This window comes from Phaethon lepturus, unplaced genomic scaffold, assembly GCF_000687285.1.
Source record: "Phaethon lepturus isolate BGI_N335 unplaced genomic scaffold, ASM68728v1 scaffold16509, whole genome shotgun sequence".
In the NCBI taxonomy this organism is placed as follows: domain Eukaryota; kingdom Metazoa; phylum Chordata; class Aves; order Phaethontiformes; family Phaethontidae; genus Phaethon; species Phaethon lepturus.
The window spans coordinates 948-18,831 of NW_010561390.1; the positions used below are offsets into that span (position 1 = coordinate 948).

General features: G+C 42.7%; 1 protein-coding gene across 1 annotated transcript; it reads left to right on the plus strand.

Moving 5' to 3' along the window:
• The first annotated feature begins 378 nt into the window (after positions 1 to 378).
• Positions 379 to 16,782, plus strand: PRDM4 (PR domain containing 4). The gene is made up of 10 exons (XM_010293997.1): positions 379 to 511; positions 1,171 to 1,356; positions 3,449 to 4,243; positions 7,274 to 7,423; positions 8,646 to 8,764; positions 9,519 to 9,604; positions 10,769 to 10,896; positions 11,420 to 11,734; positions 14,227 to 14,395; positions 16,071 to 16,782. Exons 1-10 carry the CDS (start codon positions 379 to 381, stop codon positions 16,369 to 16,371), a joined length of 2,382 nt encoding a protein of 793 aa, XP_010292299.1. The 3' UTR covers positions 16,372 to 16,782.
• Positions 16,783 to 17,884: the final 1,102 nt, after the last annotated feature.

The following is a 17,884-nucleotide window of genomic DNA, read 5'->3' on the forward strand; positions in this document are numbered from 1 at the left end:
AGTAATCGTGACACTGAGCTTGCAAATTGATCTATGTTCACAATATTTTAATCATAGTGGCTTTGACTATAAGGAGTGACACTTTGTTTTCTGGGTGGCAAGGAAAAAGCTGTGGTCTGATTTGTCTTTTGGAACTGGCTTTTTATCCTGTTTATTGCTATCTAATATGATCAATATGTATTGATCTTGATGTGATCATAGTGTGAGTGGTTGATGTGCTTTATGCTTAGCTTTCTGAGACAGAGTTTTTGTTTGTTATCTGCTTTTGAGTTTGTTTGCTCAGCCCTTCCTCACCACAGTACAGTCAGTAAACAGGAATGCTCTTGCTTCTGTTTTTCTCTCTTTTTCCCCTCCTGTCCCTGTTCCCTGCTCCCCAGAATGAATGAAATGAACTTGAGTCCTGTAGGGATGGACCAGCTGACCTCATCCTCTGTGAGCAATGCCCTGCCGGTCTCGGGGAGTCACTTGGGATTGGCAGCGTCACCCACTCACAACGCCATACCAGCACCAGGTAATGGGGAAAGCTCCCACAAAGGGTATTTGCAGCTCATGCTCTGTGTGTTATCATCACGGGAATGTTTGTAACTGGGTAGCAGTGCTTGCTCTGATAGTAAGGCATGTCTTTAGCAGGTAATGAAGTGGTGTGGAATTGGGGATGGGTAAGCCATAAACCAATGCTTATGTGGCCAAAGCAAAAGGGATGTGTGCTTACCTGGCTTATGCCTTAATGGGAGTCTCATTTTCTAATGGGGTGGTTTGCACTGTGGGTGGGTGTGTGGTAGCAGAATCCTTTGAAATACGAACTGTATCTGCAAATCTGTCTCCATCTATGTCTATCTTCACTCTGGTGAAAATAATGATTTTTCACCTGTAAAGCCAAACTGTTTTCATAGCTCTTTTTTTTAGGGAGCTACACAGACAGAAGTCCATCACAATTGTAAAGTGGAAGCAGGCCCTACGTAATGTGAAAAAAAATGTAGCCATATTCAGGCATGCCTCTCAGTGCTGTGATAACTGTGATCCTTTCTTTGAAGCTTGCCACCTTACTTTGACAGTACCATACTGTACTTCCATAGGGAGCTTCTGAGGAATTAGTAACCTCTTTGTTAGCTTGTGTGTTCATAAGCTCAAGTAGCTCCACTGAATTTAAATGGGCATTTTCTTCTCCAGGCTTGCCTGTTGCAATTCCAAACTTGGGCCCCTCCCTGAGTTCCTTGCCCTCTGCTCTGTCTCTGATGCTCCCAATGGGTATTGGGGATCGAGGAGTGATGTGTGGTATACCAGAGAGAAACTACACCCTACCTCCACCACCATACCCTCACCTGGAGAGCAGCTATTTCAGACACATTCTACCTGGTAAGTGGTCTGGTGCTGATGGATGGGAACGGGGAGAGAAATTCTTTTAAGAGCTACCTGTTTCTGTCCTGAAGCAGGCAAGACTGACTGTTTTGCAGAGCTGTAAATTCCTGGAGTTTGTCTGGAGTCTGTTGTGCCATTTACACACCTTTATTTTCAGGTCTATGTTTCTATGTATATATATGGAGCGAATTGCAGGGTATTTTCTACTTAAACTGAACCTCTGGTCAGTCTTCCTGCTGCTTTGTTTTTAAGATTAACAGAAAACAAGGCATACCCGGTTTCTATCTCAAATTGTTTTAGTTTGATAACTGCTGCTTTTTTTCCTGTTGTCTGAAGCAGTACTTGATATGTGCATCATGGTAGGTTACAGTAGTTCAAAGCTCAAAAGAGCAAGGTGTCATCCTTGTCACCATCAGGTGAGGAGTTTGGGCTCTTTCCCATCCCTTTAACCCATAGCATAGATTTTCTTCATTTTTGTTCAAGGTTAGTTTCTAAAGGCATACTGATTTCTATCTTGATTCCCCTCTCTCACATCTGTTTTAGAGTATAAATGTAGAATTCTACATGTTAGCATATGAAGACACAGAAATTCAAGCTTTAAATGTAGTCCTTGTTTTGTTTTGTAGCTAAGATTGGCAGGGTGGAAGGGGGTAGATAAACTTCTTCAAGGTCAACAACCTTCTTCAAGGTTGTTGGTTCAGCCTAGGTTGGAAAAAGAAATATAGCAGCCCAGATCTCATCAATTACCTGATGACCAGCGGCTGAACTTCCCAGTTGCTCAGAAGTAACCTTTCGCATTGCATTACATGCCTGTCCATTTTGTGGGCAAAGAGTAGAGGAGGAGACAGTGCATTTGAGGACTGAAAGTATTTGCCATTCTTCTGAGCTGGAATAACTTATGCAGAAATGGATTTTTTCTTTCTAGTCTGCTTGACGTTTAGCCTGATGTTTCATAGGACTCTTCTGTCAGTCATCTTACTGCCTTCAAGGATCTTTCTTGTTCAAGCCACAGGGCAGCATAGGATGCAGAAATATTTGATGCAGCTGATTAAATTAAACTGTCCATTTCTTGGCTTAGCCATTTTTAATGGGGTTATGCTGCAGAAAGAATCTCCATGCTTGCATGCTTGTAATAACGGACATGTTTGAATGGAAAACTTTTACAGAACAAATGGCTTATAGGGTTCAAGGCCAAAAAGAAACGTGCAGAATCTGCAAAATCTGTTTCTGTCTCCACTGGAAGTACTGTTTACTTGAATGTGCTGATGTATTTCCTCTGAAGGATTTTTTTTTTTTAGCTTTGTCCAACGAGAGATGTTGGTAGTATGTAAATACAGGTTAGTGTTTCTTTGTATCTTAAGTTCCAAGGTTGTTTGAGGATTTTTCCAGAGCTACCAGAAAAGATGTTAGGGTTTCTGATTTAAATTTAACTGGGCTATTGTTTTAGGAGAAACAGCATACTTTTCATCTGAGGAAAGAGAGCAGATGACTCATGATACCTTTGAGAGACCTTATCGTGGCCCTTCAGAATTGCAGTTGATGATCTCTGAGATGGACAGTTGTGTCATAGAAGAAGAAAGTAGTCATTGTTAAAACTAAAATATTGAAGCAAAAAGGGTGTATCCTGGAGAACTGTTTCTACTTCTCCTAGCAAAGTTGAACGAGGGATTATCAAATGTTAGACTTCACTAGCAGTCCTTCATCTTTTGTGAACTATTTCTTGAGAACGACGAATTACAACTAAAATGTGAAGAAACTCTTTCTGATTCAGTCTCTGTACTCAGGAGCCTAGGTTAGATGCTGCCAGAAACTTGGCGCTTCAGAGTTTGACAAATAACTAGAGACTTGCTCTGTTGGATGGAAGCTTTATATTTGTTGTCAAATGATACTTTGACAAGAGTGTTGGGTTGGTATATGTTTGTGAGCCATGTTTTAGAATTAGTGGGTTTTAATTGGACATAATATAAAGAGCGTGTCTTCAAGGATCTAGGTCTTAATGTACTATGCTGCGATGGTGGGGTATTTTTGGTCAAGATTTGAAAACTGATGTCATCTCACTCTCTTCTCTTTCCCCCTCTCATTCTATCAGGTATCTTATCGTACTTGGCTGACAGGCCTCCACCTCAGTACATCCATCCCAATACTATAAATGTTGATAGCAATCCGGCATTGTCAGTCTCCAGCAATCCCTCAGCCCTAGATCCCTACCAGCCCAGTGGAACCGTGGGGCTGGAACCAGGGATTGTCTCCATGGACTCCCGTACAGTGAACACGCATGGTGCTCAAAATCTGCATCCTAGTGACAGCCACGAGGTAGCGCTGGATACTACAATCACTATGGAGAGCGTTTCGAGGGTAACCAGCCCCATCTCTACTGATGGGATGACAGAGGAGCTTACGATGGATGACGTAGCCGGGGATCATTCGCAGATCCCAAACAGCTCCCGGAGCCATGAACCTTTAGCCGTAGACACAGTGGGGAGTAACTTGACGTCGGACGCTGTGGGACACGGTGGTGTCATTCCCATTCACGGTAGCACTTTGGAACTCCCTGTCGTCATGGAGCCCGACCACATCTCTGGGCGGGTGACAGGAATTTCGGACAGCACACTAAATGACTCCATTCATACTGTGGCCATGAGCACCAACTCTGTGAGTGTGGCGCTTTCTACCTCACACAACCTAGCTTCCCTGGACTCGGTAGCCTTGCACGAAGTGGGCCTCAGCCTTGAGCCAGTGGCGGTGTCTTCCATAAATCAGGAAGTAGCCATGGGGCCAAGTCACGTGGATGTGTCTGCAGACAATCTTGCCTTCGTACCATCCTCTCTGCAAATGGAAGACTCCAATTCGAATAAGGAGAACATGGCAACCTTGTTTACCATATGTGAGTGGGCATTTCCTGCTTTCTTGGGGTAGGGTTTGTTATGGAGCTGTTGTCTGGTGGGATGACAGGACTCTTGTTGTTAGTCTTACAGATCTCTGGTGAAAGAATCTTAGTTATTTAACAAGTCCACAAAAGTTGGAACATCTGCTGTGGCAGATTAATCTCACTGAAATGATGGTAGTTGGAAGTAGGCATAATAGGATGTTTTAGCATTGTTCTCTTTGTATCCATCTTCCATGTTGCCTCGAGGTTGAAAAATCTGTCCTTTGCAGTGAGACTTTTGTTTTTAAATGTCACATTACAAATGACTCTGCTTGCTTTGTTAAAAAAAACAACAAAGACCACCCCAAGCCATACATTTCATCAAATGGGTGTAGTTGTTGAGTATGGCACTGTGAGATTTTGCAAAATTTTTATTAAACTTTGAACAAGCATCATGACAATGTTGTTCTCAATAGGACCTGCTGAAAAAAAGAGCAGAGAGGGAGGGAAGTTTTTAATATTTCTAATTATTCTCAACAAAAGACTACAGTCCAGAGGTTAGTTCATCTCCTAGGAAGAGAGGAGCACTGGACATTGCACTCTCAATCCTGTCATCATTCAAGGAGTGTTGTTTGAGAACTGAAGTTCTCGTTTGCTGGGACAGAGATTTGAACTTCTACCCGCAGTATGTCTGGCTTCCCGCCACTGAAGTGTAAGGCCAGCTTTTATATTCAGTTTTATTAGTTGTGGTAGCATTGCCGAGTGCTGCACTTGCACGCAATCTGGCCATACAACTGCCAGAGCCTTATGACAAGCTTTGCCTGCAGAACATTTTTTAAGAAACGGAAAGAAATAGTGCCTTGGTTAGCAGTGGGAGGGTGCAATTTAGTGCAAAGTTTCTAGTCAGACATTTGAATTAAAATTTTTATTCTGTGCAGTAAAATCTAACTTAGAGTCATGTGGGTGTAGAACTATGATCAATTTACAGTTCCTAGAGGAAGAGTTTTACAGCTGATGCACTCGGAAGTTCTTACAAGCATCTGTTGCATGGTGAACAAATAATGATCAAAATACTGTCATATCCAACATGCGCATGGTGAAATCACTTTTCTTATTCACCCAAGTGAGATTTGATGTGCCAGCTTATTGTCGCTATACTTAAAATAATCCAGAGCTGTTTCCCAGGTGATGTTCCCCATTGGTAGGATGTTCTAACAGCTATTGCATGCCTAGTGCTTTCATGTGATTTGCAAAATAGATCTTGACTTGGGAAGGGTTACATCTTAACTTTTTTTTGTTGGTTTTAAAATTCTCCTGAATAAAACATGAATTTGTGTCTGGACAGGTAACAACAAGGAGGAGGAGTTGTGTTAGAGCCTCTTGGTGGTTTTTCCCCACTTAGAAGGCAGGAGTCAGGGCCTTTTTCAGAAAACTTTTTACACTGTTCCTAAGTGGGAAGAAAAAAGTGTGCCTTTGCTGCAGTCCTAAATGTTTGTGAAACCTTTAAGTTTAAGTTAAGCCCTTTTTTTGATCATCTTTGCTTACAGTTCTGGGTACCCAAATCAGAGAAGTAATCACTGTGATTTTTCTTTTTTTTTTTTTTTTTCATTATTTGGCAAGGACAGGAATGGAAAGGAAACAGTATTTTTCGCTTCCTGTAGAATGTGGGATTTTTATTTTCAGTTTCTTAAGAATGTATGAATCCCTAAGTCTTTCCAAGTAGAAGTGTCACATGCCAAGAATTTGCTTTTCTTCCTCTTTGACTCTCCTTGGGGCTAGTCCACAGACCCATAAGTGGTGTATGCTAGGCAATGCTTAAAAAGAACTGTTCTAAATTACTTGGGTCGGGTTGCTGTACTCCTACATGTCACCTGTGCACATGAAGCAATTATATAGGCTCTACCTTTCTGAGTACCTTTCTATCTGTAATTGTGTAGTTGCTCAAACTGTACTTTGTATGGCTTCTGATTCTGGTACCCTGATGTATTAAGGGAGTGTTCCAAAAATCTCTTTAAACAAAGTAATAATTGGAGCTGCTGTTCATGTCTGCTGAAGACTACTTCTGTGATAGGGCTTTTATACTGGAGTTGGGCCATCAAGAGGCCAAAGAAGGTCTTTGTGGAGAACCTGCTTAATTAGCTGACCGTCTTTCTTCAGAAGAATGACTTTTCAGGAAGATAATTGCTGAGTAGGTGTTGGTTGCTCCATTCACAGAAAATTAAAATTATGTAATTTTTCTAGATGAGAGCATCTTATGCTGTACTTTTTCCCAAATTTATTAAACGGATCATGTTTAGTGGTTTATTTTTCAGCAGTACTTATGCTGAATGACAGATTGGGAAAGTGATGCTACTGATTCCTCTTGGGCTTTTGTTTTTGTTCCACTCAGTGGTATTCCACAGAGGAGTATTTTATGAGTTTATTGCAGTTGGTCCTTCAAAAGTAGCAGCAAGGTGAGGTTTTTGCTGCTGTGAAGATTTGCATGTTCTCTGAATTTAAATGGAAATAAGGGGATTTGTGCATTCAAATTGGAAAAAAATTAGAAGACCTTGCTGTTCCTTTGCATGAATATCCTTGAAGTTCTACATGCAAGAAAACTCTTGTGTTCCTGGTAAATTCCAAAACCATAACCAGTTAGAAAGGGTTTGGTTTGGTATGCCTTGGATTCTTCTGCCAAGAAGCATTACTGCCAGCTGGGGAGACTACCATCCATTTTGCAGTAGTTTTGATGAAGAGTGGACTCTGTCCCATTGCTAGATTGCCCCTGTAGGAAGAGTCTAGGTGATTAATTTGCTATCAGGAAGGCAAGTGGACATCCTCGTGTTTGATCTGAATTGGATAGGAACAGTGACGTGTAAGTCGGTGCCCATCTGACTGTGATAATATGGTTTATGTTCTTCTCAGTAAAAGCTAGTAAAGCAGATGAGTTAGACCAGATAGAAGCAGCCTTTGGCAGGAGCTGAGCTGAAACATACTGGCAAGGAGCTGATTGCACCATAGGGTCTGTGGCATCTTTTTAACCCCTGTTGTCCCTTCTTCTCTCTGCAGGGTGCACACTGTGTGACAAGGCATATCCATCGGACTGCCCAGATCATGGGCCCGTCACCTTTGTCCCTGACACCCCAATAGAGAGTCGAGCCAGGCTTTCTCTCCCTAAGCAGCTTGTCCTCCGGCAGTCTATCATGGGAGCTGAAGTGGGTAAGAATCAGATTACTCTATATTTCTATGCAGCAGTTTAAAATACATTCATTGTCTGAAATCAAAAACCATAGGGAATTAAATGTGGGAAAGAAACACTGCGATAGAGAGGTGGTTCCCTCTTCTGTAATCACCCTGACTTACACTGTGCAAGAGTTTCTTGTCCTCTGGTTGCTGCTTAGACTTCAGCTAGACTCTAGGGGTGCTGCCACAGACCGTTACTGAAACGCTTGATAACATCAAGCACAAGCAAGGTATGGTGTTTATTTTTATTGTGTGCTAAACAGCCCAGGCACAGCTTTGATAAGGAAATGTTACAGCAATTGGAGTTTGGGGGAAGGTAACAATAAGAAATAATGGAGGATATTTCTGTCTGCTTGTTCATCAGCTTGTTATGCTACCTGTGGGTCTTCTGGATACTCTCACTGGAGAATTGATCACGAGTACCTCTTCTTTTCTTCCCCCCCCCCCTTACATTTGGCATGTAGACTGTGACCTTGTCATTGGATGTGGACCTTTTTACTGTGTTTCACACCATTGTCACCTGGAAGTCGAAGAGTACAGTGCAATACCCTAAGGATCTGAAGGCTAGAGAAGAATGTGATTATTTGGCTTGCTTAGCGATGCTGCTTGTTGAGAGTAGATTACATCTGTTCTTTTCAAGCTGCACTAGTTTCCAGTTTATTCCTAAAAGCTATTCAGTGTATTCATGTAGACCTATATATATAAATGTTTAATAATAAATAATATACACGCAGGAAACCCTCTGCCCATGACAGAAATACAGCTGCCTCTGGGGAGAAATGCAGAAGCTGCTTAACAATGCCCAGCAACAATTCTGGAAATTCCTGGGGATTAGGTAGGCGAAATGTAGTTACTGAAACTAGTATTTTCTGCTTCTGCAGAAAGTGCCATGAAAACTTTAATTGGTACAAGTGGCTAGGATCTTAGTTTTATAGCTTACTAAAAAGTAAATTACTTGCTTTTGACAAAAAAAATAAATATTTGTAAATAAAACAAAGCGGCTCCCAATAGTGTCATGTGGTGGTGGTGGTTCTTGTCTCTGCCTTAGGTGTGTTTCACATGTGAAGTAGAAGCTTTGATGATCTTTTGCCTAGATACTACCCCTGGAGAGTTATCTCATAAACCTTCCACCTCTTTGTTATGCATGATTAGTTGTTTAAATAATTGATTTCTGCAGATTTTGGTCTTCTACTGATAGGTGTGTGGACACGAGAAACCATTCCTGTAAGGACTTGTTTTGGACCTTTGATTGGGCAGCAGAGCCATTCTTTGGAGGTGGCTGACTGGACAGACAAAGCAGCTAGTCACATCTGGAAGGTCAGTGGATGTTATAGCTCACAGGGTTTGCAGGCATGCCTTTATCTGGGGAAAGCCACTGCATGACACAGCAGCTTTAACATTATCATCCTTGCCAAAAATGAAAATTAATGCGGTTTGATTGTTTAATACTTAATATCAGCATAGCAGAGCTGTATGCCAGGTAATAATGCTGGTAATCAATCCTGAAGTACAATGAACTGTAATGCCTTTTCTTTCAAAGGGCTGTATGTGGTTTCCAGTATTTGTGTGGAGTTGCAGCAGAGATTGTATATGAATTACTAGGCAGCACTTGTTTGTTTGTTTTGTATCATTGTTTATTGAAGGTTCCCCCAGGTGATGAAGGATTTGTTTTAGGAAAGCTGCTTTAAAGCTTTCTTTTTCACATCATTTCATGTTCAGGAAGTAGTATTGATCTATATAAATAAAACATGTACTGTTTGCCCAGATACTATTATTCACAAAACTTGGCTTGTAAGGAAAGCAGCCAAATGCATTTCTGCTGGGAGCTGAAGGTGGTGTGTGGGAAAGATGCTGATAATCAGTTTTTCTAGCCTCCTGGGTAGCAGAGAGGTCAAGATTCCTGTGTGAAGGGGAAAATATGGAGTAAGAACAGGGCTGTGGTCTTGGCAATGGCAATGGAGACCTCCTGGCTCGTTCTAGGTAAACACATCCTCTCTTAAAGAAAGAAGGTGGCTTCCACTGCATTTATTGCTATGTTTTGTCCTAAGATAGCTTTTGTTTTTCCTGGTAGATCTATCACAATGGTGTCCTGGAGTTCTGCATCATTACAACTGATGAAAATGAATGTAACTGGATGATGTTTGTACGCAAAGCTAGGTGAGAACTACCTGTACTGTGCTATGTAGCTTGGAGTCTGAGCTGCAGGCTCATAGGCGGCTGTGCTGGAGAATGTGCACTGCTGCACGGACTTCCCAGATGGGTAATGAGCTCGCGACCAAGGGACCTTCAGGAGTTATCCTGAGCATCTCGGACTGGTGGGGAGAATGAAAAAGGGCACCCAGTGGAGAGTGTTATGGGGAAACCAGTACGCATGCTGTAGTAAAACAGCTCCAAACCTGCCCACATACTTTGTTACCCTTGTTGTAAAGCTTTAAACCAGGCTCTTTTTGTATTAGTTTACTGTGTATTAGCTTGTTATTGCCTCTGTCCCATTCCTTTGGAATACATCAGTGAAGATGTTGATTGTCTTTTTGGTTTTAAAACTTTATTAGCAAAGTGTCCCTGGGTTCTTTTGACCAAGTTCCAAGCTCTTACAGCTCACAAGAGCTGTCTTTGTGGAGCCTCCAATGAAAACTATGCAGTCTGGCTTCAGTATTGCTCCATACACAGCCCATGGAAAAGGCTGAACCTTTCCTGTTGCTCTGTGACACAAAGTAGGTTTCCCCTGCAATTCATTTCATTGCTCCCATATGCAGGGGTCAAGAAGTTAATGCTTCATCTCCCACTGGAGAGGAGTGGGGCTGTGGGGCAGAGCTTTTGCTCATTTCAGGTACTGGGAACAAACAAACATATGCAAGATACAACTTCAGAAGATGAATTATCACATCTTGGAAATGCTTTTTGAGAGTTATTTTTGAACATAATTTTCCTTTAAGACTTTACTGATACTTATTTCTCCCTCATGTGTTCTCTATTTTTTAAGGATGTTAATATGAAAAATATATATATTTTTGAAATTGCTTAAAAGATCATAAACTCTCTTCTCTCAGCCCACTCCAATGTGTATTAATAATTTTCTCAGCAAGATATCACAGTGGTGTGAAAAAATATATCATTTGGTGATGCAGACTGGCTCTCAAGGTCCTGTTTTCCTTTAATAAAGAAGGACAGAAGTGACAGACATGAAAGTTTTTATAATGTGCTGACAGGCATTGAGGTTCTCTCGTTACCTATTTATAGGAATTTCCTTTTTTTATTTTCCTGTCTCAAAAAGTCATTATTTCTGAGGACCTTTTTTCATAACTCTTGTTATTGCTTTAGGAACCGGGAAGAGCAGAATCTGGTAGCTTATCCTCACGATGGAAAAATTTACTTTTGCACCTCTCGGGACATCCCACCTGAACACGAGCTTCTATTCTATTACAGTCGGGACTATGCACGACAGCTTGGTAAGTAAGTGCTCATCTTTTTTGGCTTTGCAGGGAGTACACAGCTTGAATTCCCTTTTAGTGCCATCTCTGGGCACTGTGACTTGGGAGTGCATTATATTCCTTCTCAGTTCCTAGGGGTGACTACAGGAGTACCATCGTTTAAAAGGAGTATTTCACTATCTAGTTCCACTGATCAGGAGTAAAAGAAGACAGCAGTTTCAAAGAAAAGGGGCTGTTTTTCTTCTGTTTATCCATCTGGTACTAAGGGAGTTTTAGTAGCTGAAGATGTTCCTATCCTCCCCCACCTTTGGTTGTGATAATTGAGGTTTGGTGGAGCTGTGCTCACAACCATTCCAAAGTTTGGCCCCTCAAAATGTTTGAAATGGCCTACATAAAAGAGGTGAAAAGCAAGCACTGGAGCTGAAAGGAATGGGAGTGAATAACTGCAGCTGGCTTTGCTGCCACAGGCAAAGTGTTAACATGGCTCACGCTCTGTTAGGCCTTGTTGTCCTTGTTAAAAGTGATGCTTTTGTGCCTAAAGGTGTCCCCGAACATCCAGATGTGCACATCTGCCACTGCGGAAAGGAATGTGCTTCCTATGCGGACTTCAAGGCCCATTTGAGCAGTCATATTCACAACCACCTTCCCAGCCAGGGGCACAGCAGCAGCCATGGGCCAGGCCATGGCAAGGAAAGGAAGTGGAAGTGCTCCATGTGCCCCCAGGCTTTCATCTCCCCTTCCAAGCTTCACGTCCACTTCATGGGGCACATGGGCATGAAGCCACACAAGTGCGATTTCTGTAGCAAAGCTTTCAGTGATCCTAGCAACCTACGGACACACCTCAAGATACACACAGGTAAGAGTTGGGGACTTCACAGAGATGCCTGTGCTAGTAAAACATTGGGGCAGGACCCGTTCTCTCTGATCCTTTGGCCAGTTAGCGGGCATAGCTTGTGTCCATAAATCTAAGCTCTTAGAAACATAGAATTGTAGAATGTTTTGGGTTGGAAAGGATCTTTAAAGGTCATCTAGCTCAACCCCCCTACAATGAGCAGGGACATCTTCAACTAGATCAGGTTCCTCAGAGCCCCATCCAACCTGACCTGGAATGTTGCCAGGGATGGGGCATCTACCACCTCTCTGGGCAACCTGGGCCAGTGTTTCACCACCCTCCTTGTGAAATATGTCTTCCTTATAGCTAGTCTAGATCTACCCTCTTTTAGTTTAGAACCATTATCCATTGTCTGGTCACAGGAGGCCCTGCTAAAAAGCCTGTCCCCACCTTTCTTATAAGCCCCCTTTAAGAACTGGAAGGCTGCAATAAGGTCGCCCCAGAGCCTTCTCTTCTCCAGGCTGAACAACCCCAGCTCTCTCAGCCTGTCCTCATAGGAGAGGTGTTCCATCCCTCTGATCATTTTGGTGGCCCTCCTGTGGACCCACCCGAACAGGTCCATGTCTTCCCTGTACTGAGGGCTCCCAAGGTGGACGCAGTACTCCAGGTGGGGTCTCACCAGAGCGGAGTAGAGGGGGAGAATTGTCTCCTTTGACCTACCTTTCTAAGAGTAGCAGCATCCTGACTGTCTATAGGAATGATCTCTAGTCCATGCTGACCCCAACTATTGCCGGGATAGGACCGCGCTAGGTTCAGTGGTGTAGGTGCTTAGAAGGTACATAGACCTGTGTTCTGGCTGATTGTGCCACATCTAAAAGCATGTGATGAGTTGAAGTTGATTACAGTTGGGAAGAAGTGTTGGCCTTCATCTGGGAGGCAGAAACCTTTTGTTCCACTAGCAGATTCAGTGCTGGCAGCTATGATAAAAAAAGGGTTATCTTCTGCTCATGAGAAAAAGCCAACTGGGTTTGAGAGCTTGTAATGTGGGCAGTTGTCCACTTAAATATGGGGCTGAGATCTTTCCCCTCTTTCCTACTTGAATTGTTTTTCATCTTAAGGAAAGAGCGCAAGACTGAAATTGGTGACTGTGGGGTCAGACTGATGTGGATAAGGCTCAGCTCTGTCACTCATCGAAACTTAAGTCTGAACATGCTGTTGACTTCTGTGGGCATGTGGGATATCACTGGAGGCTTTAGGGATAAAGGGAGAATTGCCAGCAGATCAGTGAATGAGCAGTAAAAGAGGAAAACCAAATAGTGAAAGATTTTTCAGCTGTGTAAGAAGACAGGAAATACAAAAAGGCATGGATTTAACAGAGTGAGTATAGGGGAGAGGTTGAAGGCCAGCAATAGACAGTGTGGATATTTTTACCTCCTTTTTTTTTCAGGAAGGTTGAAATAGCTATTGGGAATCACAGAATGCAAATCACAAAACTGGAAAGGGAATAGAACTGGGAGTTAGTGCACTTGAGTCAAGCATAGGAAGCAGTGGGCTCAGTAGTGAGGGGTTTTAATAAACTTACCAAGTACAAATTTAGTATACACGACAACAGAATAGTCAGTGGGATAGGGATGTAAGTGGTATTCAAACTTCTTAGGCTGGATTCAGCGGTGTGCACAGGTTTTGAACTATTTCTGGCAAAGAACAGTGGAAGAACTACAGATAAGTAGAAAAACGGGATAAACCACAGCAGTTACCAAAGAGCCAGTAAGCTTTGTACCTGTGTGTTTGTTCGATAAGAGAACTTGTTTTCCTAGACAAAGGCAGTGCAGTGCATCAAATGTGGTCAGGCTCCAGAAAGGCATCAGATACTGTTCTTGTGGGAAATGAGTGGACATGGGGATGTACTAATGTGCCGTAACTAGATGGCTACCATGGTTACTATTAAAAAGGAAGCTACCATTATTTTTACTCAAGAATTCATCTTGCATAAGCCTAGTCTTGCTAAGTGTTTGCCTGAATCCCTTTGCTGGAAAACTTACAAGTCTACTGGTGATGTTTTGATATGCAGAAGAGGCAGGCACAGTTGGTGTAGACAATAAGCAGAAAGCCTGTCTTACAGGAAAGGCTGACTGACCACAAGCACTGGAGGAAGAAGAATCAATAGTGTTTAGGACAAAGTGCAGAACAGTGCATCACATGAAGGGCTCAGTGGTTTGAAACAGTAGCATGTGAAGTGGATTTTTTGGCTTGTGGGCATGGGGTGGGGGATGAAAAGCTTTGGGAATGACAAATGAAGTCAGATGCTTTTTGCATAGCTAAATCATCTCAGCTATAACTAGGTAGGCTCTTATGCTGAGTCTGAAGGAACTGCAGGAGGAAAGAGGTCCTGTTCACAAAGAATCTGCCTTTCTTCAGGGTAAAATTTTATTTTTCAGAAGTGGTCAGGCTTGTCTGCTTACTGTATTTCTTGGGGTGCTGACTGTCAATTTGTGGGTGTACATATGTAATCCTAGGTCAGAAGAATTATCGCTGTACCCTCTGCGACAAATCGTTCACCCAGAAGGCTCACCTGGAATCGCACATGGTCATTCACACAGGGGAGAAGAATCTGAAGTGCGATTACTGTGAAAAGCTGTTCATGCGGAGGCAGGACCTCAAGCAGCATGTACTCACTCACACACAGTAAGTGGTCTCACAGGATGTGTTGGACTGGCCAGTGCAATGAAGCTGAACAACCCAAGAGAGAATCTCCAGTTTGCAAATCATAGAATCTTTGGGTTGGAAGGAACCTTTAAAGGTCATCTAGTCCAACCCCCCTGCAATGAGCAGGGACATCTTCAACTAGATCAGGTTGCTCAGAGCCCCGTCCAACCTGACCTGAAATGTTTCCAGGGATCGGGCATCTACCACCTCTCTGGGCAACCTGTGCCAGTGGTTCACCACCCTCATTGTGAAATGTATCTTCCTTATAGCTAGTCTAAATCTACACTCTGTTAGTTTAAACCCAAATAGTTTGGCCTAGGGAGTATAGGCTTATCCTCTAAAATGACAGGGGAGTCAATCTGGACAAATTCCTTGTTACTGTCTGAAGTTGTCCTATTCTAGTGTTGGCAGTATTTTAATGACACAGTAAATTCCAGACATGTACCTTGTCTTGTGCAGCAGCATTCTGAAGTGTTCATCATTTTGAAGAGAGAAGCGGTTAGTTGACTGACTTACATTTAGTTCTCTGCTGAGAACTGCTTCCACATCCCAACGTGACCATGAAAAATTATAAACTCCCAAATGCTCTTCTCACCAAGTAGCTTGTTAGTGAAGCCTCCCTGTCTTTGCACCAGGGACAGCGTGCAGCCATTCCCCAGTCCTACTTCCCCCCAGGGTCTCCCTTCATGCATTTGGTCTCCTCCTGCAAGGAGATGCCCATGGTTGGGGCAGATCCTCACCCCCAGGTCCTCCAGTTACCTACAGGTCTCTCCTAGCCCCCCAGCTCTCTGCCAGGCCAGGTCTTTCCTTCTGCTGTGAGACTCTCTCCATCCTGTTTGGATGTGGAGTAACTAAAGTCCTCCCTTAAAGGCTGCTTGCCCAAAGCTAGTCCCTCTGCTTATTTCGTTTTCAGCATCTGGTTCTTGGAATCGATTGCTGCTTCTGCCATGCTGCCTAGGAGACAGCATAGTGCAGCTAGCATGAACAAGTGAGAGGCAGACAGACTTGCTTTGCTGCTTGTTCTAGTGGCCAGAGCCAGGAGCACTACTGCTGGGAGGTGTTTTGCACAGTCATCTACAGAATTCGACTGTTGCAGTCTGGTAAGCCTCTGCTTAGCATTTACAGACTGAGCATTAACACTCAGCAGCTTTGTTTTCTTTTTTGTTCTTTTTTACCCCATGCATTTATGCAGGGTTGGGAAGGAGGGAGACTGACCTTTCCACCATGGCAACATCACTGCCCTTGCCAAAACATGGAGCTTAACTGGAGCTTGGTCTCTCTTACTCAAAAAATAAACAAACAAACCCCATGTAGAATTCTTTCTTCTTTAATTTACCATCAGGAAAGAAAAACAGTTGGTTGCAAGCTAGCAGTTCATCCAAAAAGCCTAACTTTTGCCAATGATGTTGGGACGGGGGAGCACAGAAGAGGCTTGGTGTACATACACTATGTGAGAGAAAACTGAGCAGTATTAACACTTTAGTGCTGCAGTAGTGCTGTTATTTTGGGTCTGCTTCTCTTTCAAGTATATTCAAAGTAAGGTTTAGGAGTAAGACTGACCTTTTCACTCTTCCTGTCACCACCAACCCACTATTTAATCCAGTATCAGCTGCCTTGCGGCAGGAGCAAACTGTAACTTTTTTATGTCTTGCAGAGAACGGCAGATCAAGTGCCCCAAGTGTGACAAGCTGTTTCTGAGGACAAATCACCTGAAGAAGCATCTCAATTCACATGAAGGAAAGAGGGACTATGTCTGTGAAAAATGCTCTAAGGCTTATCTAACCAAATACCACCTCACTCGCCACTTAAAAATATGTAAAGGCCCCACATCCAGCCTGTCAGCCCCAGAGGAGGAAGATTCGGAGGAGGAATTAATAGACTCTGTGAGGACTGAAGACTGTAGGATTAACAATGGAGTCTATTCAGCAGGTGATGCCCTCTCTGGACACAAATGAAGAGGAGAGAGAGGGAAGTTTTCTTCGATGTTAAAACTGGGGAAGGAAAAAAAAACCCTCTTCCTTGTTTCCCCAGTCAACAGCGTATGTCAAATGAGGAGTTTTCCTTCTATTTTGGTCTCCACACTACCACCGCTTAATAAACTCTCTAGCCAGAACACTGAATGCAAATGGATCATGCATGTACAAGTGAACAGTTGCTAAGAAGGAAAGGTGAGGCAAGGAGATTTTTTCACACACACTGTGCATACTTCTTTTCCAAATCACTCAGATTAATCCATCCAGTGCCAGGATACATGACACACCTTGTATAGCCCTGTGAGTAAAGAGCCACAAACCAGAAGTGAAGTGATTGCAGTGAGCTGTAAGCCAACTTCCTTAACTGCCAAAGCCATGATAATAAGAAAAACAAACAAAAAAATGGTGGTAGCAGACCATGCATTTTTCTTTTTGACACTTTTTAACTGAAGGATGTAGTTTGGCACAGAGCAAGGACTGTCAATGCTTAGGTTTCCTTCTAAAAATAATTAAAAAAAAGAAAGTGAGTGAAATCAGCATTTGCAGACAAAGCAATTATCCCATGACGGAAAATAAAGAATCGGCTTTTGGAGAACAGTTATTGCCTCTTCTCACTCTAGTTCACTAGACCATGTAAGCAGGTGAAGAGGTAAAGACTGTACAGACTCAGTAAGGAAGAGGCTTACAGATGATCAGACAGTGTTTACAGTATATATCACTTCTTGTGCTGTAAACCTTTTACCACCTAGAGTGATGGGAGGGTTTGCTGCTACTATTATTTATGGAATGATGTATTTCATTCAGTTGTTTTCTTTTAAAAAAATTAAAAATGTGGCTCTTTTTCTAATGTTCTTTTTTAATATTTACACATTCTGAAAAAAAGAGTCCTGTCTCTGCTAATGCTGCTAAGAAAGAGAAATAACCCCACTTTTTAATCATTTGCCTCTCCCTACCTTTCCTGGGACAAGGTAGTGGTAGGGGCACCTCCATGAACAGGTGCAGCTAAGAATTTCTCTTTAAACCTTGTAGATTTGGTGTATGGCTGCTCTGGCTGTGCTGCAAAAGCACAGTACACTGAGCTCTGTTCTCTGACAAGGCAGCTGAAGGTCCACCTGCGAAAAGAGGCTCCAGTTCTTGCCCTAAATGACTTAAGTTCAGCTATACCTGTCCCTGTACGCTGTATGTCCTAGAGAGCTCCCTGGGCTTTTCAGACCTGAAAAAACACATAATGCTTGTCCTCTGAGATGAGTAAAGCTGAATAAAAAGCTCCAGAAAGACAGGTTGAGGGATTTTGTTTAGTCAACAGAAAGATGTGTTGGTTGCTTCAACCATTTCTTCCTAAAACAAAAAGCAACATCTAGAGCTACAGTGCCAATTAATGGCAGAGGTAACAGAAATTCCTACCCTCAAAGAGCTTAACATGAAGTGTTTATTTCAAGTGAAAGCTTTGAAAAACTTGCAGCTTTTCAGTGGAGAACACTTGAACAGAGGTGGT